At 46.2% G+C, this 25,827-nt stretch overlaps 6 protein-coding genes across 6 annotated transcripts; 2 read left to right on the top strand and 4 right to left on the bottom strand.

The window, feature by feature from the left end:
• Nucleotides 1-1,176: 1,176 nt before the first annotated feature.
• On the bottom strand, nucleotides 1,177-2,463 carry N7471_001648 (glycoside hydrolase family 16 protein; the record flags this gene model as incomplete). The annotated part of the gene is made up of 3 exons (XM_057274369.1): nucleotides 1,177-1,515; nucleotides 1,581-2,040; nucleotides 2,099-2,463. 3 exons carry the CDS (start codon nucleotides 2,461-2,463, stop codon nucleotides 1,177-1,179), a joined length of 1,164 nt encoding a protein of 387 aa, XP_057142548.1.
• An 859-nt stretch (nucleotides 2,464-3,322) lies between these two features.
• Nucleotides 3,323-4,370, bottom strand: N7471_001649 (uncharacterized protein; the record flags this gene model as incomplete). The annotated part of the gene is made up of 3 exons (XM_057274370.1): nucleotides 3,323-3,483; nucleotides 3,543-4,232; nucleotides 4,298-4,370. 3 exons carry the CDS (start codon nucleotides 4,368-4,370, stop codon nucleotides 3,323-3,325), a joined length of 924 nt encoding a protein of 307 aa, XP_057142549.1.
• Nucleotides 4,371-6,187: 1,817 nt separating this feature from the next.
• Nucleotides 6,188-6,511, top strand: N7471_001650 (uncharacterized protein; the record flags this gene model as incomplete). Its single annotated transcript, XM_057274371.1, has 1 exon — nucleotides 6,188-6,511. One exon carries the CDS (start codon nucleotides 6,188-6,190, stop codon nucleotides 6,509-6,511), a length of 324 nt encoding a protein of 107 aa, XP_057142550.1.
• Nucleotides 6,512-17,817: 11,306 nt separating this feature from the next.
• On the top strand, nucleotides 17,818-18,204 carry N7471_001651 (uncharacterized protein; the record flags this gene model as incomplete). The annotated part of the gene is made up of 1 exon (XM_057274372.1): nucleotides 17,818-18,204. The coding sequence occupies one exon, from the start codon at nucleotides 17,818-17,820 to the stop codon at nucleotides 18,202-18,204; it is 387 nt and encodes a 128-aa protein (XP_057142551.1).
• A 555-nt stretch (nucleotides 18,205-18,759) lies between these two features.
• N7471_001652 (uncharacterized protein) lies at nucleotides 18,760-23,707 on the bottom strand (the record flags this gene model as incomplete). The annotated part of the gene is made up of 8 exons (XM_057274373.1): nucleotides 18,760-19,498; nucleotides 19,564-19,960; nucleotides 20,066-20,115; nucleotides 20,187-20,350; nucleotides 20,450-20,760; nucleotides 20,948-22,611; nucleotides 22,677-23,458; nucleotides 23,513-23,707. The coding sequence occupies 8 exons, from the start codon at nucleotides 23,705-23,707 to the stop codon at nucleotides 18,760-18,762; spliced, it is 4,302 nt and encodes a 1,433-aa protein (XP_057142552.1).
• A 1,155-nt stretch (nucleotides 23,708-24,862) lies between these two features.
• N7471_001653 (uncharacterized protein) lies at nucleotides 24,863-25,733 on the bottom strand (the record flags this gene model as incomplete). Its single annotated transcript, XM_057274374.1, has 2 exons — nucleotides 24,863-25,416; nucleotides 25,472-25,733. The coding sequence occupies 2 exons, from the start codon at nucleotides 25,731-25,733 to the stop codon at nucleotides 24,863-24,865; spliced, it is 816 nt and encodes a 271-aa protein (XP_057142553.1).
• Between the last annotated feature and the right edge of the window lie 94 nt (nucleotides 25,734-25,827).

Genomic DNA, 25,827 nt, shown 5'->3' on the forward strand with positions numbered 1-25,827 from the left:
TGCGGGATCCGGCGAATACGCAAGGGGATGGCCATGTCGGGGTGGGGGAAGTGAGACAGCTCGTGTCTCGGTTGCTTCGAATTCTGCGAAGAATCATGAGCAACGGTAGTAACCTGTGGACATGAACCAAGAGTAAAATCAGTAAAAAGAAGCAGTTTCCAAAGTGTCGCTTTTACAGGGATCTTAGGAGCCCGAGTGGTACAGCTTGAGTAGGGCTTTCAGGATCACAGAGCATAAGGGATAACAGAGGTCCGGAATAATTTTTATTATATTATCACTCGCTCGAAGAGTCGTCGAACCCAACTTGCACTTGACTATTGGTGTGACCAACATACCTTTTCTCAAAGTCTACTTTATAATCTGGTGAAGTTCTTACAGTTTAGTATCACGTGAGAATGGGTTGATCCCGACATGAAAGATTTAGAAGTATATCTTAGTACGACTTTATATAAGTATAGGTAGTTAGGCAAAGAGTCGAAACGCCTCAGGCCCACCGTGGACGGGCGATGTCGCAGTCTAGAACCAACATCATAGTTCTGCTGTTCGATGAATGATATTGCGCAATGAATACCTACAGAAAGTAAAGTAACCTAAATAAAAAAGGGGAGATTAGCTAGTAAACCAAAACTGGAACTGAAGCAAAGAATTGTAAAGTCTACCTAACTCCATTAGATCATAAACTTTCCATGATGTCTGCTAACATGGAATCCACGACGAGGATGACAATCTTCATCGTCAGTGCGTTATAAACATTCTCGCGTTGACTTCCCCCGTTATAGACGGCGACCACACTTGTAATGCCACAACGCACCCGCTAAGTGTTTACCATTATACGTGCCAGATAATGTGTCCACGGATACTCTAGTAGCTAACTGGAACGCGGTAGTTGCTCATTTGGCTTACGATTATATTAAAAAACTTATATCACCGGTGTCTACGACGGTGTATAGCGGCCAAGCTTCGCATGCCTGATCTTTAGGGTTGATGCCCGAATTATGAGTTTCTGTTCATCATCTAGTTATATATCGACATGTAAATTCCATGATTGCAGTCTGCCTTGAAAACTCCGCCATTTTTAAATAAAACCCACGAACCAAACGCCTCGGCAATGATCAAACCCCATGCATCAATTCAGGAACACATTAAAGGGAAAATTGTACTTGACAATTCAACGAATCACGAGGCCTGATAGACCTTAAAGCCGCCGAACTCCCAGTATGCAGTGTCGAAACTAGTCGCATTGTCCCGGACGAATTCGGTGCAGTTGCCAGGACAGCTACTTTGTTTCGTGTAGTACTTGCTCGCACCCGCCCAGTCACCACACAACGAGATATTGATGATGATAGTCTGGTTCTTGAAATGAGAACCCATGTCGCAATCCGTGCTGGGGAAGTCTGCGAATGCTTTGCCCCAGGTGGACGGGTCGGGACTTCCCGAGGTGATATCGGAGGGAATATTGGAGCGGACCCATTGCCACACACGAATACCGGCGTCACGGAGTTCCATCGCGTAAACCTGAACGGGGTGGGTATTAGCGAATTGATTTCGATGGGGAAACAGTTGGGAACACCATCACTTACACCGCCACCTTTGCTATTAAACTCGGGACCATAAGAACTCTCAGTACCTTTCACACCACAGCCCGCGTAGTCATTCGCCTCGTAGTAACAGTCCTTGTTGTCCACAGTGCCACTTTGTTTCCGTTTAACGCCCATGGAGCAGCCTTTCGCTGTGTGAAGCGTGGATTGAGACCCAAAGGTTCCAGCGTTGGCTGCTTCCACGACATCAATTTCTCCGTTCTCAGGCCAGTTGCCGTTGTCCGTGAGCCACAGAGCCGGCCACGTACCACACCCGTACGGGGTGTGAATAACGTCGAAAATGAAAAGTCCATCGGCATATGTATTGTTGGAAGTGACTCGCACAGATTTGCGCCCATTAGCAGCCTCCGATCCACTGTATGTCGTGTCAACCTTGAGCACCGCGGAGGTCTCCGTCGCGGATGTTAAATTAAGCCATGTGGATGCAGCTCGGTCGATGTACCTGGATTACACGTTAGTTTAGTTTTTTTGGCTTAAAGTTTGAAATGTAGGAGTCGCACTGGACAAATCCATGAGTTGGATCGGCATCAGTAAAATATTCGAAGTTGTCGAAAAAGGATGGCCCCGAGAAGTTATCTTTCAAGCTGTAGTTCAGTTTCGAGTAATCGGGGTACCGATTGGCTCGCACTCCTAGAACGGCACCAACGACAACGGCCACAATTACCACAATAATGCAAGCGGCTAGGAAAATCTTCTTCTTCAAGGACCATCCGCGCGGGTCCCATCTGGAGTATTGATCTGTGGCATCTCCGCTCCACTCTCCGTCATCAGGCGGGTGTACACTGCCCGCCGGTGTCTTATTTTGTAACACATGGCTCGACTGAAAGCGACCAGGGTCATCTTGAGCATAATAATCGTCGTGCATCTTCAAGGGCGGATATAACGTGTGCGCCAAGCAAGGACAAAACAACAATCACAACAATCACGCAGGGTTAAGCGAGTGAAGAACGTCAAATATGAAAGTAAAGACAGATTCAATGTAATGCACAACGAGAAGTGATAAAAAAGAAAAAGGGTCATCACCCTTCAACAAAATTCGCCTTGGAAGCAGGCCACGCGTTAGATAAGCAGGGCGATTGGCCGGGGGCCCGACCTCTGGAGTCGAGGGGGGCTACGTAGGGCCTCCACTTGCGATGACTCGAGATATCTCTGAGACACTGCAGATCATTACCCACTATGCATATTTATTTGGGTGATTTGTTGGCATTTACTTTGATACAAGCCTATCAGTGTGCCATGAGTTGATCAACTACTAAACACCTACTTTTTGTGTACATACATGGCTACGCGAAATTTTACCTACAATAAGAATCAAGTCTCACTTGCATATGAGAATGACGTAAACACGGTTGTTGTGCTGCACAACACATGTGCCGAGGCGTCGATCGCTAAAAATAGTAACAATTGCGCAAATCCATGTTCCAGGTACACAGCTACAAAGAAGATTGTGTTCGCTGACACGGCGGGCGAGAGAATCAATTTCGAAATAACAGAAATATAGTGAGAGAAGTTGCCCAGGCAACTGATTAGAGGTCATTTGGATATTTCGCCATATCTAGCGATCAAGTCTCTCATATCCTGAAGCATTCTATGAGTAATGTGAGCTGGTCTGATCGTTCAATTCCCAGCAAATTATGGGTTGCTGCGTACTGTTCTCGAAGATTTCGATCTTGGGGGAAGAGGGCCGAGACATGTGTGTTAAATCGCCTACATATCGAGTTGAGTTATCGGACACAGGACATCATGGTATATACGCACAGTTTATAGAGATCGATGCGACCTTGATAGTCCTCAACTGGAGATGATATGGGGAAGTGTGAATGATACCCTTGAACATACTTGAAACCAAACCGGTTGCAAACCGGTGCCCATTGTCCAAGTTCATCTATCAGGTTTAGTCCAAGGTTAGTAAACATGTTCTTTAAATCAAAATATACAACATACATTCATTGTGAGCGTAGAAAGAGCAGGCGTCAAAAACAATGGGACTTTCTGTGGTGGCATTCTTCCCGGTATTCCCATACCATAAATCACCATGCATGAGACATGGCTTGACAGATCGACCTTCGCTCTCCAGGGGTCGCAGCAAACGTGGGATTACCCTGTCAAATATGATAGGACTCAAAATGTCGATTTCTTCGCTGGGACCCTTGGCTAAAATTTCATGTGTGAGTGCATGTCGCAATCCTTTGGCAAAGAAGGTCTCCCAGCTGTCCGACCACTCAGTGTGCTGCGACAGGTTGCCGCTATAGGTAGTGACGTGGAATCCAAACTTCCCAGTCGGTGATCTGCTTTTCTTGTGTAGGGTTGCAAGGCATTCAGTGAACTTGTGCACGTCCGGCAACTCTTGATCAATATCCTTGAATTCACATAAGAAAAAGTGCATGTCGGGTGTTGTCTCATATGTACCCCAGCCGATTGGCTTCGGAACAGAATCAGGGATGAGATTATAAATTGCGGTCATAGACTCGAACTCGCCTTGAACCATCGCTCTACCTCTCTCCTCTATCACAACTTTCATAAAGAAACTCCGAGCCGACCCGTCCATCAACTCAACATCAATGCGCCCAGTTGTGGCCCGGAAGCTGAAGCCATGATGCTCAGTCGACACGACTTTGGCACCATGCGGAAGTTCTGGCACGGTCGTCATCATCAGGGCGCTTGTCTCACTGGTCAAAGAAAGGATCGTGGATACTCACTAGCAGCGACAGCGGGGTCAACTTTTGCACTAGGGTTCCCGACCCCCAAGTCTTGTGCTCCTTGGGAGCTCATAACTAGGGTAAAAGGGCGGGGTGTCTTTTTTCCAAGTCCCGCCGACGAATGTTGGAATTACAGCAGTGAACTCGAAAGTTGCATGGGGTTTCAAGACAAATCAGGCCAGTTGATTCCTGTCGGAGATTCCGTATTGTAAAATGTAGGGTCCAATCAATGGTATTTGACAGAAATCTGGCTGTATGACAACGTATGGACAAAATCAGATATATTGGAATCTCTAACTAACTAAAATGACAAAACCCGCGCTTTCAACAATCTGGGCGGACATAGATGACTAACTGTAATATGCACTTTTGTATGGTATGGGTGGTACCATGTGTCACATGATATTCAGGGTATTTTACCCTGTTTCCACCATGTATTCAATCTTAGTATTCGACAGTATTCAACTCTCTGTATTTCTGTATCGGCTCTCTACACAATTTATATGGAGCCTCGATTACATAACATAAATTACGAAAACATGTAGGATTAATAAATCCTCCGGTATGCCGGTGTTACTGCGCCGACAATTCCTTAGTGCCTTAGGCATCACTGGCCTGAGGCCGTAAAAACACAAGGCGCGATGTTGCTCCGACCAGGAAGGCCTTGTTACCTGTATGTTTGAGGACCCAGATTTTGCTCTTTGATTTCCCTCAACTCATCACTTTGTTGGGGGCAGAATCGCTCATTTGAGGTATTGCGAGTCTTTCTCCGGCGCCGTCATCACATACCCAGCCGCCGATGCTTCGCCCATCCAGAAAGGGTATCCACGAAATGATAATCGACGAAGCTATCTGAGAACTGTGAGCTGAGAACGAAGCAAAATTTTGCCAGTTCAGGGTCTTCCTTCTTAGCAGCCAAGCTCCACCATCACAGAGTCGACCGCAGCGAGGCAGCTTCATGTCAGAACAACGTCGCACATTGATACCACTTCCGCAGAAGGTATTTATTTTCTTCACTGAACCTCACAAATTGTTGTTTGGAAATATAATCGTGGCCACCACAGATGAAATACCGGGGGTTCCCTTCCTTTCATTATACCTTTCATAATAGGCAAGATATTAGGAGCCTGGGCTGCTGGTACTGGCCGCCTAAGTACGCTGTGGTATCTAAACCAGTTAAGGGATCCTCAGCTCACAGATATTGAGCACGAGGAGCCGGTCTATTACATTCCGTGCCTCATCTATCACGCTTCACAATTCCCCCTCACACAGCCCTGCGAGAAATCGAACCCGGAGCCAACAACACCCGTAGCGCAGTACCCAGTACACTTGACACGTACTTTTCTTCAGCACGCATAAATTCGGTGGAAATAATGACAGCTCCATACCAAGACCGACTAATGGGTTGTAAGCAGAAGCACGGTAGAGCAATTGATTTGCCCACCATGCCCAAGGCCTAGGAGAGATAGGTGAGTCTCATTCTGCTAATCCGAACATTGACTTTCTAACTGATGCCACTTGCTGGTCCTTCATATATACAGTCGCATTCGAGACAAAGATCCTCCTTTTCCTACACGTGAAATATTATATAGTGATCTTGCTCATCAAAATCCCCGTCCGAACTGCTGCTTTTCGCACAAACAACCAAGCAACCGATTTCTCCTATTCCTTCTCTCCACCTTCCTCTCTTCTTCATCTTTCTCTCATTTCCCCATCTCACTTCACTTTTCTTCCAATTCATTTTTCTTCAGTCTCACTTTCTTTCAACCAATTTTCCTTCCATTCCATCCACCTCACCCTATCATACCTATCTACTCAGTTTTATCCAACCCCTCAACCTGATCATCTCGGTACAATCTGCGCGAATTTAATACAAATTAGTTCTAGGACATGGCTAACTACAATACAGAGATGTCTTCCTCGGGATTGCCTCGCGGCCCGGTCGACGATGACCCTAAGGCCATAACAGGTGGACCTAAGCCTGTCCCGGACTCTGCCCAATGCATTCGGCAACGAGACGCACTAGTGGCTCTCAACGAAGTGATCAATAACCTGATCTTAGAGCAAAGCGTCATGCAAAATGAGATAATCCGCCAGCGTGCGATCCTCGCCCACCAAACTGCACGTCTCGACACCACCGAGGCCAATATTCAGGCCCTCCAACACGTGTGGGAGAACATGGCGGCCGCATTCGGAATCACCGCAAAGAAATGAACTGCTGGCCCATTGAGCCCATCCCTATCCAATGTCGAAGGGATCGCGCGTTGGGGCTCTGGTTTTAAGGGATTTGAATACTCGGAGAAACTATTGAAAGAATGATAACACATTGGGCGTTGGGTTTGATTTTACCTATTCACTATCAAAAGACTATTCAGTAAATGCGTCACTTCTTAGTCCTCCATGTATACAATCGGAACCAATAATAGATTCCCCTTTGCACTCATAAACTCAACAAGATCCCTATCTGAGATACTGCTGCTCTTCGGATAAACAGCCAAACATCCCATCTTCCCATCATTTTCCTCTGGATTGAGTTCTCTCTTCCATATTTCTCTTCTTTTCATATCTCTCATTTTTACATTTCTTCAAAGTCATCTTCCTCCATCTCCTTCACCTAACACCACAATATCTACTGAGTCTCAGCCTCCCAACCTAATCCTCTTGGTACAACCTGTAAGAATATGAACGCAAATAAATGATGAGATAAGGAAAACTGGTATATAGCAATATCTTTCCCATAGCCACCCCGCGATCCGGTCGACAATGAGTCTAAGGCCACCACAGGTGGACCTAAGCCGGCTGTCCCGGACCCTTCCCTGCGAGTTCAAGTTTTAGGGCGATGTCGTGGTGGCGGTAGGTATTCTTAGAGCTATAATAATACCGACACAACCTCCTTAATATCGTATTCTATCATTTGACATTATACCATTCAATATTAGACGAGAAGCTCAGATACAGCTATAACCACATCTGGATTAGGGTGTCATGTGATCAAGATTTCAAAGACCTTTATTGGGTTCTCGATATGGGGAAGCTCTTGTAACCTAATTATAGGATACGCTAGTCCAGATATAGATAGTGTGCAAACTATCTGGTTTATATCGAACTAGGGAATAAATGACACGAGTTTCATGATACTAGTATGGGAGGTATAGGAGTCTAGAAGCCTATATAACTAGAAGATTCGATGCAAAAGGAGTAAACATGGCAATCCTTTAACAGGCAATCTATCAACAATTAATTTCCTCCTTCACCGCAAAAATTGATTGGTTGTGAGAGTAGTATGCCTCAGCCTCACCAATTAAACCCCCCAACCCCCCTCTCTCTCTCAAGAACTCTGGCATTCAGATAGGCTATTTAGTCTCCAAAGTCACACTTGTATATTCCATTATGGCAGCCAGGGCCTCACTATCCCATGACGATTACACGGTCGGGTGGATCTGCGCTTTACCCCTAGAGATGGCAGCCGCAAAGCTAGTGTTGGACGCAATAAACCCGAGTTTACCTCGCCTATCGCCCGATCAAAATAACTATATTTTGGGAACCATCGGGGAACACAATTGTTGGGGCTGCTAACTATGGGGAGAGAGAGAGAGAAGAGGAATCATGATCTATTCAATCTATCTAGAGCAGGGGATTTATACCCTGCCAAACAAAGAAAGGCTCAGTCTGCAAACAAATGGAGGCATCAATGAGATGACTAGACAAAGGCATCAATGGGATGACCGACATAGTCCAACACAGCCCCCCAGACTGAGCATCAAGTCAAAAAACATTCTGGTTTGCATAGTAAAATCGTCAAATAAAATGCAGTTTTCAAAGTATCGTATTCCGTCAATTTCGTCAATTTGTAACCTTCAATTTGTAGGTTTCTTCAAACCTTCTTCACCAAGTAATCTCTCATCCTTTCGAAATCAACCTTTGACAGTGCTTTTGTCAATGCATCTGTAGGGTTTTCCTTGGTGTCGATGAGTCGTATCTCGATCAATCCTTGCTTCATCGCATGCTTGACGAATTGATATTTGACGTCCAGCCACTTGGTGCCCTTGTTGAATACGTCCTTCTTCAGGATTGAAACGGCGTTGTCGCTGTCGGTGCAAATCGGCACCTGGATTGACGTATTTTCCAGATTCAGCTGATGGAGTATCTTGACGAGATAGAGTGCTTCCCGCACTGCACCGTCAAGAGCAACGTATTCGGCGATGGTGCTTCCTGTGGCGACGACGTCTTGTTTCCGTGAGCTCCATGAAATTGGTGCGCCTGCGTAATAGAAGATATAGGCTTCGGTTGACTTTCCATCTTCACAATCGTTGTATGAAGAGTCGACAAAGCCGATCAAGCCTTTTCCAATTAGGCTCTCGTCGTCGTTGCCGTTTGTCTTGTTGGCGAGCTGAATTCCATAGTCGGGTGCTCCTTTCAGATAGCGTAAAAGCTGGGAGAGAGCATCAAGATCTTCCTTTCGTGGATTGGCAGTCCTTCTCTATAGTCGATTAACAGAGAAAGCAATGTCTGGTCTGGTTCTCATTGTCAACCATCCAACTTTGCCAACATCTTCTCCGAAAGCTGCTCTCTCGCTTTGTGAAATGGTCTCATTTTCATGTTCTTGGCGCTCTTCCTGGGTCATTCTTTGGTTGTCTTCTTGTGTGTCAGGTGCTGTTTCCTGGGTTGAAAGGGATGTTGCTTCCTTAGTTGAAAAAGGTGGTTTGTAGGAAGCTTTCATAGGAAGATAGGTGGCAGATACTCTTCCTAAGCTTGCTGTCTGTAGGAGATCTTCCACATAGGCAGCTTGATCAATGCAAATGCCGTTCTCTGATCTTGTCATGCTAGTTCCTAGGAATCTAGCAGGCTCGCCAATGACCTTGATCTTGAAACTGACATTTGTCTTGAACCACTCAATGCTCTCCTTTGTCGTGGAAGCGCATAGAGTATCGTCCACATATAGCAATAGCCATATATCTTTTTCTCTGTGGACGAAGATGCATCTTTCATCTGGTAGTTGTTCAAAACCAAGCTTTTGTAATTCCTTCTTGATCGTTTCATACCACAAGCATGCAGATTGACGAAGGCCGTACAGTGCTTGTAGAAGCATACACACCATGCCTGGATTCTCATTCTCGTATCCAGAGGGTGGTTTCATGAAAATGCTTCTGTCGTCGATCAAGGCATTGAGATAGGCTGTTGTGTAGTCGATTTGTTCCTAGCACAACTGACGAATGGCAAGCATTGTAAGAAACAATCTGGTGCTTTCCGGCCTAGCAACTGGAGCGTAGGTGTCGTCAAAGTCAAATCCTGGGCGTTGTCTGTTGCCGCAGATAACCCATCTTGCTCTCAGTTCTGTCACAAAGTCTTGTTTGTCACTCTTCTTATCGAATACCCACTTACCGGGTAAGATAGTGCTTCCTGCTGGTGGTATTTCGACATATTGGTAGGCTTTGGCGGCATCAAGCTTCATGATCTGGTTGTCTATAGCTTGTTTCCAAAGCTCCCATTTAGGTGATTTCTTTGCTTCGGTGAGGTTCCTTGGGATCTTGACTTGCCAAGATTTTAAACCTTGTGGAATGCTAATGGCAGCTTGGACGATTCCAATGGTAGATATAGCACTTCCTGGTGAATCTCTTGATCTTGGTGGAATGAGATTGCCTCGCTTGTCCCAATCCAGATTATCGTATCTTTGTGGTGTAACGCCGGTAGTTTGACGTCCCGATGCCCTGGTTCTTGCACGTGGTGGTGGGGTTGGTGACATTGCCAAAGGATTTAGGGAAGAAGATGTTCTATATCCTTCTGCTGGTGTTGTAGTGCTTGGTGATGGCGTCGGCATGAAACCGCCCGGTACTGGTGCTTTTTCGGCGGGTCTTGGGGTGGTATATGGCGTATGCAATTCTTGTTCTTCATCGTCAAGTTCAACCACTCTTGGTTCTGGGATCGTCAACTTTATCGTCTTCTGGGCAGTGATAACTGGTGAACCAGCTCCTGTTTCAAAGCTTTGTGTGGGACCATCAATGATCTCTCCACCAATGACGATCTCTCTCTCGTTATGGTGAGGAATGCCATGCTTTTGCTCCCAGAAAACAACGTCTCTATGTCTCGTCACTTTCTTAGTTTTGGGATCGTAAATACGATACACATGACCGTTATCCCCTTCATAACCAACAAGATGACCGATCCATGCTCTGGCCTCCATTTTCTGAGATTGAACCCTTCTTTCTTTGGGTATATGCACGTACGCCTTAGCATACCATGCTCTTAAAAAGGAGAGAGAGGCGTTTTCTGGAGTCCTTATGTTGAGGCCTTTCCGCTAAGTGATGATTGGTGCATCTTGCTGCTTTCCATCTGGGCCTTTCTTTCGTAGACGGTTGGTGATGTATGCAGCTGTGTTCAAAGCTTCTGGCCATAATTCTCGGGGAGCGCCGGCGTCAATCTTCATTGTCCTTGCTATTTGTAGCAAGTAATGGCCGGTGAATTCGGAAACGCCATTTTGTTCATGGGCATAGGGAACAGAGATAGTCACAATCATGTTATTCCCTCTCGCCTAGGTGGCGAATACTAGGAACTCTCTTCCTCCGTCGATTCTCCATTCAACCGTCCATTCACCAGCTCTCTGGTAAATGTTTTCTGCAAATTTCTGGAGGACGGGGGAAGCTTCTCCCTTAGTGGCAAGGCATAAAGCAAGTCGAAAGCGAGTGGCATCACATGTGATAACCATGGCATGGTTCCGGTCATTTTTGCCATTTTCAGCATTAAAACCTGGAGGGCTAACTGGCTGTAGATCGATATGGAACATGTATGCTGCTCTGGTTGCTCTCGCTTGGTTTGTTCTTGACACAATGCGCTTTGACTTGCCAAGGCCGCATGCTTCGCAGTCAAAATCGTCATATTGAATCTCACAGCCGAGGTCGTTTTGGTTGACTTTTGTTTTGTAACTTCCGGCATATCCTAGTCGACGGTGGGCTAGCTCAGCAGAGATGACTACAGCTCCAAATGTTGGAGATGCTAGCTGAATGAATGGCACTCGGTTGAAATCCTTAGTGAAACCAATGACAATATCATCCTTGTCGTGTAAGGACTTTGTCTTACTATGCCACCAAATGCCGAGTTCTTTTTCGGCTGTTCCAAGTGAGAAAAGGTTGTATTGACCGCCGCTTTTGTAGACACAATGAATGCTAAGTTGATAGCAAGCTGGCGTGGTCTGAATGGCACCTTTTTGTGTGGTATGTCTGGTTGTTTCGATCGTCCCGTTAAGATGCAAATTCAGCCTAACAATTCCATGGGATTCACCCTTGACTTTCTCGTTTCCAGAAGTCATCCATTCGTATTCTTGACCTTCGGGATAGTCTTCCAGGGTGCTAAATGCAGATTGATCGCTGCAAATGTGTTCAGATGCGCCAGTATCCAGAATCCAAGGATATCCCGGGGCAGTGGCAGATAGCTGGATGGCCACCATTGACGTCGCATTTGACGCTTCAAGCTAGGTGTTGACAGTTGTTTCTTGGTTTTCTCCGTCGATTGGTGGGTCTTCTTCGAACTGGCTTTTCTCATCTGCCATAATGTAGGAAGGGTTGAAATCCTGTAGTAAGTCGATGTCCAGACTTATCATGATGAAACCGGTGCTACTTTCTGGCGCAGAGAGGTTGGCTTGTCGTGTCCTATCTGTCACTAGGCCCTAGATTGGTTGAGATTTGTCTTGCTTGAATTCCGTTTTGCCGTTAGAGGATAGCGAAGTAGAGGAGGGAGACATATTGTTGTCTCTCCATTTATAGGTCCAGATTCCAGCTCTCGGCGTCTAGTTCTCCCTTCGTATCTCTAGGACTAGATAGAAGCATCTGGTTGTTCTATAGCCTTTCCCGCTATAGTAAGTGCAATTACCGTTGTCACTCCTTTCTAGTTTATGGCCTTTCTATTTGTTGACATGATCAAGTGCTAAAACGCCTTTCGGTGGCGTATTGGTTAGGCGGGAGTATGAAAAATTGGAATTGGCATTTATATATAAATTCGAACCGTTGGAATTGTCTTGTCGACGTTATTGAGTGCCGTTTAAGACTGCCGATGATATCAATCCCGGTGAGTTGTCGTTTTCCGATTTGATATAGTCCAAGATAGCAATGCTATATTGGTAGAAGTCGATGGTGGTGATATTCTTAACCGGTTCGTTAATGGCATTTAGCTCATTGTCCTTGACGACAATGTAGCTTTTCAATTCCGGTACATTCATCAATTCCTAAAGCATGATTTGTAGAGCGAAGTATGGTGGAATGTGTGCATGAAGATCGGTGAGGTTTTTATATACTATTTTCAATCTATTAATGAATTCCTCGCTGCTATTAAATTGGTGGCGGGTAATGAATCTGAATTTCAGCGTTGCCTTCTTCAAAGCACTATATCCTTCTCCTTTCATATGCTTCTTTAGTTCGTCAAACAGCTTGTCGGCGAATTCGATAGTATTGCCGCGGCGGTTGATTTCCTATATCAAGTCGTTATCTATACTACTAGACAACTAGCTTCTTACTTGCTTTAATAGAGTCTTCCATTTCCGGCCGTCGGGGTTACTTTTCATCGGCTAGGGGATCGAACTATTAATCAAGTTGTGTAGATTGTGTCCTTCTAAGATCTTCTCGATCTTGTCAATCCATATATCAAGATCCTCTCTTTCTTTGAGAGGCGGGGTGATTTTATAGAGGTTGAAGCTTCCGATGTTAGGCAGGCCAACAGATTAGTTGGTTACCTCGGGTGCTTCGCTGTCATTATGCCAGTCGTTGTTATCGTCATCGACCGGTGGTGGTTGTTATTATTGTTAAGCGTCAGCCATATTGAAGATAGATGATAATCTCAATCAACGTGATAGATCTTTGAAAAAATGATCTGAAAATGGAGCAATCAGTGCTCAGTTGTCGGGATAGTGCATGAAAGGCACTTCCAACATGAAGGTTCCACAAAGAAAATAGCACTTCCGGTGCTATTCCTAGTGGCCTATGAAGCTTCCAGAACAAGATATACCACTTGCAGTGCTATTCTTGGTGGAAGAGATGAAGGTACGGCACTTTGTAGTGCTCACCTTGATGAAAAACGTCAAGATAACTGATGATCTTGATGGAAAGTGATGCTTCCAACCAAGATATAGCCTTTAGAGATGCTATTCTTGATGGAAGTGATGAATGAAGTGATGATTCAGGGTTCAGAGGAAGAAAGAGGGCGTCATAACCTGTTAGGGCTGCTAACTATGGGGAGAGAGAGAGAGAGGAAGAAGAAGAATCATGATCTATTCAATCTATCTAGAGCAGGGGATTTATACCCTGCCAAACAAAGAAAGGCTCAGTCTGCAAACAAATGGAGGCATCAATGAGATGACTAGACAAAGGCATCAATGGGATGACCGACATAGTCCAACAGATATGGCCGTTGTCACCTTCGTAACCAACAAGGTGGCCAATCCATGCTCTGGCTTCCATCTTCTGGCTTTGGATTCGCTTTTCCTTTGGAATGTGGACATATGCTTTCGCATACCATGCTCGTAGGAAGGAGAGAGAAGCATTGTCTGGCGTTCTCATGTTCAATCCTTTCCTCCAAGCAATGATTGGTGCATCTTGTTGCTTTCCGTCTGGGGCTTTCTTTCGTAGACGGTTGGTGATATATGCAGCTGTGTTCAAAGCTTCTGACCATAGTTCTCGGGGAGCGCCGGCGTCAATCTTCATTGTCCTTGCTATTTGTAGCAAGTAATGGCCGGTGAATTCGGAAACGCCATTTTGTTCATAGGCATAGGGAACAGAGATAGTAACGATCATGTTTCTCTCACTATCTCTCGCCCAGGTGGCGAATACTAGGAATTCTCTTCCTCCGTCGATTCTCCATTCAACTGTCTATTCACCAGTTCTCTGGTAAATCTCATTGGCGAATTTCTGGAGAACGGGGGAAGCTTCTCCCTTAGTGGCAAGGCATAAAGCAAGTCGAAAGCGAGTGGCATCACAAGTGATAACCATAGCATGGTTCCGGTCATTTTTGCCATTTTCCGCATTAAAGCCGGGTGGACTAACTGGTTGTAGATCCACATGAAACATGTATACCGCTCTGGTTGCTCTCGCTTGGTTTGTTCTTGACACAATGCGCTTTAACTTTCCAAGGCCGCATGCCTCGCAGTCAAAATCGTCATGTTGAATCTCACAGCCGAGGTCGTTTTGGTTGACTTTTATTTTATAACTTCCGGCATGTCCAAGTCGACGGTGGGCTAGCTCGGCGGAGATAATTGCTCCGGCAGCTAGTGTTGGTGATACCAGTTGAATGAATGGCACTCGGTTAAAATCCTTAGTGAAGCCAATAACAATGTCATCCTTGTCGTGTAAGGATTTTGTTTTACTGTGCCACCAAATGCCGAGTTCTTTTTCGGCCGTTCCAAGTGAGAAAAGGTTGTATTGACCGCCGCTTTTATAGACACAATGGATGCTTAATGTGAAGCATGCTTATACAGTTTGGGCGTCGTCATTTCTAAGGTGCAAGTTCAATTTGACAATTCCATAGGATTCACCCTTGACTTTCTCATTTCCAGAGGTCATCCATTCGTATTCCTGACCTTCGGGATAGTCTTCCAGGGTGCTAAATGCAGATTGATCGCTACAAATGTGTTCAGATGCGCCAGTATCCAGAATCCATGGATATCCTAGGGCGGTGGCAGATAGTTGGATAGCTACCATTAAAGTATTTGACGCTTCAATCTGGGTGTTTTCATCTGTTTCCCGCTCTTTAGACATTACATTTGACGTTTCAAGCTAGGTATTGACGGTTGTTTCTTGGTTTTCTCCGTCGATTGGGGCTTCTTCCTGGCTCTTTTCATCTGCCATAATGTAGGAAGGGTTGAAATCCTACAACAAGTCGATTTCCAGACTTGTCATGATGAAACCGGTGCTACTTTCTAGCGCAGAGAGGTTGGCTTATCGTGTCCTATCTATCACTAGGCCCTGGATTGGTTAAGATTTGTCTTGCTTGAATTCCGTTTTGCCGTTAGAGGATGGCGAAGTGGAGGAGGGAGACATATTATTGTCTCTCCATTTGTAGGTCCAGATTCCAGCTCTCGGCGTCCAGTTCTCCCTTCGTATCTCTAGGACTAGATAGAAGCATCTGGTTATTCCATGGCCTTTCCCGCCATAGTAAGTGCAATTGCCGTTGTCACTCCTTTCTGGTTTATGGCCTTTCCATTTGTTGACATGATCAAGTGCTAAAACGCCTTTCGGTGGCGTATTAGTTAGGCGGGAGTATAAAAAATTGGAATTAGCATTTATATATGAATTCGAACCGTTGGAATTGTCTTGTCGACGTTGTTAAGTGCCGTTTGAGACTACCGATGATATCAATCCCGGTGAGTTGTCGTTTTCCGATTTAATATGGTCCAAGATAGCAATGCTATATTGGTAGAAGTCGATGGTGGTGATATTCTTAACCGGTTCGTTGATAGCATTTAGCTCATTATCCTTAACGACAATGTAGCTTTTCAATTCCGGTATATTCATCAATTCCTAAAGCATGATTTATAGAGCGAAGTATAGTGGAATATATGCATAAAGATCGGTGAGGTTTTTATATACTATTTTCAATCCATTAATGAATTCCTCGCTACTATTAAATTGGTGGCGGGTAATGAATCTAAATTTCAGCGTTGCCTTCTTCAAAGCACTATATCCTTCTCCTTTCATATACTTCTTTAGTTCGTCAAACAGCTCGTCGGCGAATTCGATAGTATTACCGCGGCGGTTGATTTCCTACATTAAGTCGTTATCTATACTACTAGACAACCAGCTTCTTACTTGCTTTGATAGAGTCTTCTATTTCCGGCCGTCGGGGTTACTTTTCATCGGCCAGGGGATCGAACTATTGATCAAGTTATATAGATTGTGTCCTTCCAAGATCTTCTCGATCTTATCAATCCACATATCAAGATCCTCTCTTTCTTTAAGAGGCGGGGTGATTTTATAGAGGTTGAAGCTTCCGATATCAGGCAGGCCAACAGATTGGTTGGTTACCTCAGGTGCTTCGCTGTCATTATACCAGTCGTTGTTATCGTCATCGACCGGTGGTGGTTGTTGTTGTTATTGAGCGTCAGCCATATTGAAGATAGATGATAATCTCAATCAACGTGATAGATCTTTGAAAAAATGATCTAAAAATGGAGCAATCAGTGCTCAGTTGTCGGGATAGTGCATGAAAGGCACTTCCAACATGAAGGTTCCACAAAGAAAATAGCACTTCCGGTGCTATTCCTAGTGGCCTATGAAGCTTCCAGAACAAGATATACCACTTGCAGTGCTATTCTTGGTGGAAGAGATGAAGGTACGGCACTTTGTAGTGCTCACCTTGATGAAAAACGTCAAGATAACTGATGATCTTGATGGAAAGTGATGCTTCCAACCAAGATATAGCCTTTAGAGATGCTATTCTTGATGGAAGTGATGAATGAAGTGATGATTCAGGGTTCAGAGGAAGAAAGAGGGCGTCATAACCTGTTGGGGCTGCTAACTATGGGGAGAGAGAGAGAGAAGAGGAATCATGATCTATTCAATCTATCTAGAGCAGGGGATTTATACCCTGCCAAACAAAGAAAGGCTCAGTCTGCAAACAAATGGAGGCATCAATGAGATGACTAGACAAAGGCATCAATGGGATGACCGACATAGTCCAACAACAATATTGTTATTGCCTGTTTACCAAGTGGCGCATATGGCACCATATCAGCTGCAACGGTAGCGATACAGTTGCTCAACAGCTTCGGCTCTATCCGGTTCGGTCTGATGGTCGGTATCGGTGGAGGTGTACCAAGCAGCAAGGCAGACATTCGACTAGGCGATATTGTGGTAAGCCAGCCAGCGGACACATCCGGAGGGGTGATCCAATACGATCTCGGTAAAGCGTTAAGCGGCGGACAATTCCAGCGGACGGGGATGCTTGACCGGCCACCCAAGGTCTTATTGACTGCCCTCGCTACACTTCAGGCCCACCACTTCACAGAAGATAGTCAAGTTCTGAAATTCGTTTCTAACGCCCAAGCCAAAACGACGCAGACAGCTATAAACTTTGAACGACCAACCAAAGAGGACCTTTTATACCAAACAGATTATGACCACGGAGCATCTGATACATGTGTTGATTGCGATCGGTCCAAACTGACTCCACGACCTCCACGAGACTATGAAGAACCAGTGATCCACTATGGACTGATTGCATCTGCGAATCAGGTAGTGAGAAATGGCAGACGGCGAGATCAGCTGGCTCGAGACCTAGGGGTCCTCTGTGTGGAAATGGAAGCTGCGGGGCTCATGAATGACTTTCCATGTGTAGTCATTCGAGGCATTTGTGACTATGCGGACTCACACAAGAACAAGGAATGGCAAGGATATGCGGCAGCGGTGGCAGCGGCCTATGCAAAAGAGCTTGTCTTGCTGGTTCCAATTGATCAGATTGAAACTACGCCGACAGCACGAGACATGCATGTCGACCCACGTCTGGTTTCAGTTCTGCACGAATCAGCTACGAAGAAACGAAACATGAATGATGACGATTTAGAAGGATCAACAATTTGTTCGGATATCTCTGCAAGGAAAAAGCCCCGTCTGCATTTCTCTAGGTCCTCAGACTCCGAGGAAAGTGACTCGACCGACTATGACGGTAACAGCATTTCCGATGAGAGTAATCAAGAGAATGCATATAATATCCCAGAGCCTCCAGATACTTCTCAGGGTACTGAAAGCTATGCTAGTGTTTCAGAAAGACCAACAGCTAGGGATACAACAAGTGAAAACGGCTCATCTGATTGGTATGAATCCTCCCCGTTGGAAGACCTCTGCTCTAAAAATAACACCCAAGATGAATCTGACATCCTGGGACCTGAGAGGACATCCTCGGAAGAGGAAAGCCTCAGCTCAGAATTTTAGTTTTACTGTGCATTTGATAGACGTTAAACTGCATTTCCAGGGTAACAGGGGGGGTATGAAGTGGTGGACATGTCAAACGCCATTGTCAACCGAAAGTGCTCGGTCTCATACTGGATGCGAAGCGCAGTAGGGAGGCGCAGACAGTGAATCAATTGTCAATTATATTCTTACATCATCCTCACACCCATGTATTTCTCTTTCAGGCACATGATCTCTTAACACACTTTATCGCTTCTAAGAATTGAGCTTTATTTGACATATTTCGGATGGGGGGTCACAGCCTAGTGGGCCAATGAATTAATGTGATAGAGACCAACCGCTGTCCAGTCGGTGGCATTTAGTTCGCATAAGTCAATTATTCATGTGCTCACACAAGTCAGGAGCGGGTTAATGCGGAGAAAGGCCACCATGGTGCCTGGACAGTTCTGTACTACTGCTAAGCTACATAGGGTAGTTTCAAGAAATGATAGATTGATTCAACATCCCATATCCTATCCCCTTTCCTATACGCTAGGCGGGTTATTTATTTCTTCCGCCATAGCCTCTTCGTTGGTTCTACCTAGCCCCAGCCCTGACCAGATCCCCAAACCTCGTCTCCGCCTGTGCGGCCAGCACCGCAGGATTCCCAACCTCCACAATCTCTCCCGTATCCATAACAACAACCCTATCAAAGTCCATGATCATGTCCAGTCGATGGCTGACCGCTATAATCGTGTAGTCCCTAAACTCCACCCTGATAATCTCCTGCATAACACGTTCCGTCTCGCGGTCAACACTCGAGCTCACCTCATCCAACAACAATATACCGCAGTCCGAGCCATTCCGCGCCCGAATAAAACGTCTCAGCAGCGCACGCCCAAGCGACATGAGTTGCCGTTGTCCCGCGCTGAGAGTCCCCGCGCTCATGCCTGCATCTAGGCCACCCCGCTCCTGGACGAACTTCCATAGGTCCACGGCAATAAGAACAACCTGGCATTCCTCGGGTGTTGAAACGTTGGACGGGTCTAGGTTCGCTCGGAAGGTGGACCCATCTGGTAGGAATACGGCTTCCTGGGGTACGGCAATTATGCGCTCACGGAGTGCAGCCCGGTTTATACGGTGGAGCGGTGTGTTATCAATGATTGCGTTCCCAGCTGTCTCAGGGACGGGGTCGAGGAGCTTTAGGAGTAGCGCGATGAGGCTGGACTTGCCGCTGCCGGTACGACCGCAGACGGCGACTCTCTCGCCTGTGTTGATAGTGAGGTGGATGTTGCGGAGGGCTAAGTTGGACGTGCTATCGGGTTGATCTTCTGCGCTACTCGGAACATCAGCACATTGTGTGTAATTGGTATTGAGCTCCTAAAGATATGTTCCTCTTACCCGTAATTTGCAGATACGCCCTTCAACTCTACCACGCCATTTTGCGGCCACTGGACAGGAGGAATAATGTCCTCTTCTTCTCTATCCTCGGCCTTGACGTTTTCGTTGAACATTTTGAGACGAGCGATTGCTCCAATGGAAGTTTCCAGTTTGGTGTAGAATATGACAATACCTGAAATGTTCTCCCCAAAACTCATAAGGGAGAACAAGGAGGCACCAGCGAAAGCAGAGTTGGAGTGAAGCCGAACGGCGAGGGTCGTCATGACCACTGCTATCACCATAACTACCAGATCGAGGACGAGGTTCAGCCACTGTTGAATCATAAGGAGAAGATACGCCGGTCGTTGACTGGCGTCAATTAGGCGGGTATTCTTTTCGACATCGCTGGGAAGGAAACCTGTGTATCTGTAGTGTCAGCGGCGCTATTTCGTATCCGGTGCTTTGCAAAGTGTCTTATTAGACGTGCTGTCAGTGTTGGCTTTCATTTCGCATTGTCACCCACCGAAAGCTCTCAGAGTTGTAATTCCCTTCACAGTGTCAAGAAAATGTGTGCTGAATAGATGCAGATTAGTTTCAAGGATAGAACACACCTATTATATCGCGATATCTAGTGATAGACTTACTATAAGGGGCTTTTAGTCTCAAGTCCTAGCAACCTAAGCTGCCTAGAGGTCCGAAGGTAAAACTTTTGTAAGATCCATAGTAGGGCGCCGAGGAATGGATAGCTTATGGCCAAGTACAGAGACGATGTAAGCATAACTGCCGCTTGCCCGAGTGCTTGAAAAACCTGCGATCTGTCAGACAATTGGACGAATTTGAAGCCTGTCTGGAGGCAAGTAGCAGTCACCACGTAGTTTCAATGTGCATGTAATTGCAATAAACTTACGCAAAAAATAGTGTTCAAAGTTGCTTCTGGCAACTCTGTGTCTATAAGATTCAGATCTTGTGAAAACAGATTTGTCACAACACCAGTATCCGTATTGGTGAAAAAGTATAGCGGTGCTTGAATAAGTGTTCGTAAGGCATCCTGGTGGAGGCTAGCACCTGCCCTTTTCACGGAGACGATAAAGAGCGCGATTCCGAGCAGAAGCAGTGAGATCAAGGCACAGATTTGAAGCAAAGCATATATGCCGGCGTAGTAAGCGTAAGAGTGCGTTGGATGTTCCGAGTAGATGTCATCGGTCCAGTATGTAAGCCCTGCGACAATTGGCATTAGTTAATGGCACCTTGAATTTCAGCATAGGCTGAATTTCGCTTAACTGAAATGCTGAGACGGTGATTATTGTACTGTCTGAAGGCAGAGGTGACGCACAAATTGTTGGAAAGTTCGTAAAGAAACCCCAAAGAACACCAAAGAACAAACTGCATGCTGCCAGGAACAAACCCATGCTCTTGAAATAATGCTTATATACCGTTTTATCGCCAATTTGCCGCAATGGATCCGCATCCGGTGCAGTGGACGATGTATTGGTTATCGTCGTGTGAAGCATTTGCGGCTTCGATTCCTCCGCGCTCTTCTTTGAAGTTGTTTTCTCAGTAGAGGCAGCGTTATCGGAAAGACCTTTTAAACCCAGACGTCGAACATATCCTTGACTGGCCATCAGTTGCTGGAAGCCACCTTGCTCGACAATGGTGCCGTTGCCAAGTGCTATTATGTGATCCGCTGCGGGGAGGTGCCTGATGCTGTGGGTGCACAACACGACCGTAGAACCTCGTCGCTTAAGTAGTCCATCTGGTCCGAAGACTTGCTGGAAGACCTTCTCCTCGGTTTCCGCATCCAAGCCGCTGAAGATATCGTCTAGTATAAGAAGATTTGAGTGCAAATATAGAGCTCGCGCAAGAGAAACCCGTTGTTTCTGGCCCCCAGATAGGACGATTCCATCCGAACCAACATTTGTTTGGTCTCCCTGTGGCAATGTGGCAAGATCGAATCTTAGGGAGGTAGCCTCAATCACTTCGGCATACCTCTCATTATTGTATGGAGAGAACCCCACGATGTTGTCTCTAATAGATCCGTTTGAGAGGAATGCTGTTTGTTCGCAGAATCCAACGTGAGGAAAGCTAGTACCTAAAACCACGCTACCTTCGCTGAAAGGGATTTCTCCAAGTAGTGCCTTACATAGCGTGGTCTTCCCAGAACCAACAGGTCCGACGACAATAGTGAGTGAGGACTTGGACACTCGAGTACTAACATTCCTCAAGACGAACTTGTCTGCTTCCCAACCAAAATTCCCGCTTTTGATGATGAGAGGATGAACTGAGTCCAGTTCGGAACCAGATAAAGTTCCGGTGTCGGCTCGGGCCTTTTCGGCATTCCGTTTTATATCATCAAGAACTTGGCGAAAATCATGACGAGCCTCGCACTCCAAAAAGGACTGGATTCGGCCTAAACACGCCAATCCAGAGACAAGATCAGGGATAGATTGAAAGACCTGTGACAACGGGTTGGTCAAGAGTGTAAGGAAAGCTAGACTGGTGAACATCCTTGAGGCATGTAAGGTTGCTTGGGCGAAGGCGAATGTTAATGGCGGGCTGATCAGCAGCGGGATAAAGCCCAAAACTGCTGCAATAATGGCTAATTTCCGAAATCGGCCTCCAGCCGCTAGCTCCTCCACACGGAGGTGCTGCACAAAGTCACCTATAGCAACAGAGAGGCCAGATATTTTCAAGTTCTTCATACTAGCAATGACTGTGGCTGTTAAGCCCACCCGCTTCTGGACCCCTGCCATCCAGGACCTCTGCGAATCCCCGGTGAAATTTATCAGGATCCCTAAGCCGATGAAGCAGACGATTACAACTCCCACTGGTGCGACGAACACTACACCAAGCCGGTTGTACAACATCCATCCGGCAAGAGCTGCTTGAATTATGCTCGCCCAAATCTCATGCAGATTCCTGAAACCAGTCTTGATTCGCTCCATGTCTGTGCTCATTAAAGTCAGCGCAGCACTGTCATCGCCAGTTCCGATACGAGCTTTTGTGGCTTTAGTGAAAATCTCCGTGACTAGTATTGACGTAGCCATAGTGCGCATCCGGTGGTGGAAGTACCTGTGCTCATATATCATTTATCAGCCGCGGACTCGCTGGTAATTATTTCATAGAGGTTACTATACCAGTAAAAGCCCGTTGATATAGCAAGTCCCGAGTAGATAAGTATGCTAGCGCCGATAAATCCGTAGCCGACGTTCTCATCGAGTTCAGGCTGGGATAGATAATCCAATAGCTTTTCAAGGAAAAGCGGTTGACAAAATGTGAAACAAAGAAGTGCCAGACGTGGAGGTATAGGAAGTAGAAGAGGAACTTTTAGTGTACGCATAAGCACCTTCACCAAACCAAATTTGTCGCCCTTCAGATTAGAGTAATCCATGTTCTTCAGAAACTCGTCATGAAGCGGTCTGGCGTTGAAGGAGCTATCTAGAGGGTAAAGGTCCCCAATAGTTAGTATTTTGTTGTAGCCAACCAGGAACATCTTGTTGAGCCAGAAGAAGACACCCAAGGAAAAGATGCCGCTCGTCTCCTCTGGACTATGCTCCTTTTCGTCCCAACCCACCCATCTGGACTTTTGCTGGGCTTCCAATAGCAATATTCCGGCCTTCAGAGCTATAGCAGCGACGAATATGCTGCTATAAGTGAGTTCAGGTTTGTCATCTGATGACAGAAACAGCGTTCTTGCCTGAGCAACGTCCAGAAAAAGAGTTAGGAACAAGTAGCTGCTCAGCAGTACAGACGGCCTTGGGCTTCGGCTGTGATCAACAACACTCAACGTGATCATGAGCATCGCTGAGACAAGGTTGAGGACGGAGGAAGCTATGAACATGTTGGTCACATGGAAGGACCCAGCCGCAACAAATATGAGGAGTGAAAGCTCAAGTCCGACATAGGTTGTAATAGCACCCTGCAGCAGGTCAATCACCACGTTAAGTCTCTACATTTGAGAAAAAGAGCATACCAATTTGATCAATTGGAAAACCGGCGCATTCACCACGGTGGGCTTCCGTGCCTGGTAAAGTGTCCGCCATAATGATGTTACGATGAACAAAGTGGACGGAATGATGGAGAAGAACAACTGCTCGAATTGGATGTTGAAGTCAAAATCCTCTTGGTTCAGCCGAAGCAAGTTCTCTTCTCCAGTGGTGAAGGGCATTGTAGATGCCTATAACAAGTTGAATGTTTTCAACGCAACCTTGCTTCGTTGCCGCAGCAAGCCGTGTCTCCGTTATGCGGCTTTGGTGGCCCAATTGTGGTCTGGAGGATATTTCACAACCACACCCTGAAAGATCAAAAGTGGGAGAGTGGGGGATACCCTTGTTCGAAGGCAACGACGAAAGTTGACCTAGTAAATGTCAGGTGACCTAAGATAAGCACTGCCCGAGGCAGGTGCTACCCTGTTGATGAGGCTAAATCGAATTCGGAGATTTCGGGATTACCTACCCCCTGTCAGTCAAGACCACGAAGCCAATCAGGCCCCCCGCTGACATATACGTCAGCCACATGTGGTATCGCGCCATACGGATGCTGTCAGACATGAAAATACCCATGGACCCGTGAGTCACGTCGAGGAAAAGAACTTGCCCGTCAGCACGTAGTTGGCTTCCATCTCTAAATAATCAATGATACCGTACTCTACCTGGCCCTCTTTTTCCAGTATGCGTGCGTGCATTAGACGCATGCTTTGCTCGTCAGTCACTTTCTTCACGCCCTAGAATCTGCGCCGCAACATAGCTTAACAATCAACCGGTACTACAAAGATTCGAGCTCCTCGGCTAGGCCTGGATCCTCCGATTGGTCCATACGGTCAAGGTGTACAGCCTGGGCCTTGAACTTTTGACCAACTTACACACTCCGTGCTTGTGGTGACCCCGCAGCATATCCCGCGCCGGTTTGGTCGGCAAACCCAGAATCTCTGTTGCTTTGTCTCACCCGAATTACACTTGGAACGAGGGATCGATCCTATTAGTGGATTTGAATTTTTGACAGCCAACTTCAAATGATGGTGACCATGCATATGCAGGTACCCGTGGAGTAACCTTGACAGCTTCTGCGTTTGATGCACGGAAGTTTTCTGTGCTTTACTCCACTAGTATTCCATGGTTTGCGTAAGTCAATCGATTTTCACTTCTTATCTCAAAGGGTTCTAATAATCCCTCCGTCGCTATCAAACCAGCTATATACTCGGCGGAATCCCCATCCCACCCCCTCCGGCGGTTGCAGATGTCCAATTCTTATCAACTTCTTTCTAAATACATGTTGTCCTTGTTTGAGGTTCTGTCCCATATACATGACTCTTTCACACAATTGCTTAAGGCGACTTTGACGCTGTGCAAACACTACCATTGCAGTTAGGATCATCATCGTCGGCATCGGTGGGATCCTCGTAGTCTTTCGAACAAATCACAGACCAGAGCACCTCAATCGCAAACCAAGAGTAGCTATCAGCGTTATTAGTAGCCAGGCTCTTATCATAGGCTCGAGCCCCGGAGACTCCATAAGCAGGGTCGTCTGTTTCTTTGGTCAATGGCGGCGCAACCAATTTGGTATAGTGGGTGTATTCATGCAACAAAATCGATCCTAGCGTTTCCATCTTCCACGACATACGCGGATCAAAATTTTCACACACAACCTTATCAACTCCGTCATAACCCTTGGCAATTCCGCCGTGGCCAAACCCGGCTTTCTTGCAGATGATGATCTTAGGGTTGTCGGTGCTATAGTCACGCAATTCTGCCATGGTGTCACCATCGCAGGCATAATCACCATCGTCATCCTTATAGTCTGTCACAATGGAGATCTTGCCTAGCAAGTCGTTGCCGGTTGGGTTCTCTGGGTCACCGCCGCTGATGTTGGAGAACACCTCTACATATACTGTCAATAATCTTCCTGTCTTAAAGTTTCCTAAAAAGAAACTTACTCATGACAGTGTCTTTGTCTTTTGGGTCGAAATATTTCTTGAAAATGGGATCCAGGGTCGAGGAAGATGCGACCTGCACATAGTTCGCCATCTCTAAAGCGTCCTTGAATGCATCCGTAATCTGAGTTCTCTCTTGGTCACTATAACCGGGGTCTATACTCGGATTCGTGCGCTTCTGAAGGGACCTGGTTGTCTTCAGGTCTAGCGGGATGGCCAACGCAGAGGCTGCAAAAGCGGTTTGTAAGAGAGCCTTGGGCAGCATAATGGCGAGCTATGTCTCCTGAGCCGAAAGATAAATGGGAAGGGTGTGTGATTCTGTTACAAGTCTTCGGCCCTTCATCGCGCTTTTATATGCA

Source organism: Penicillium samsonianum (genome assembly GCF_028829775.1).
Source record: "Penicillium samsonianum strain IBT 33392 chromosome Unknown utg000001l_segment0_segment0, whole genome shotgun sequence".
NCBI lineage: Eukaryota > Fungi > Ascomycota > Eurotiomycetes > Eurotiales > Aspergillaceae > Penicillium > Penicillium samsonianum.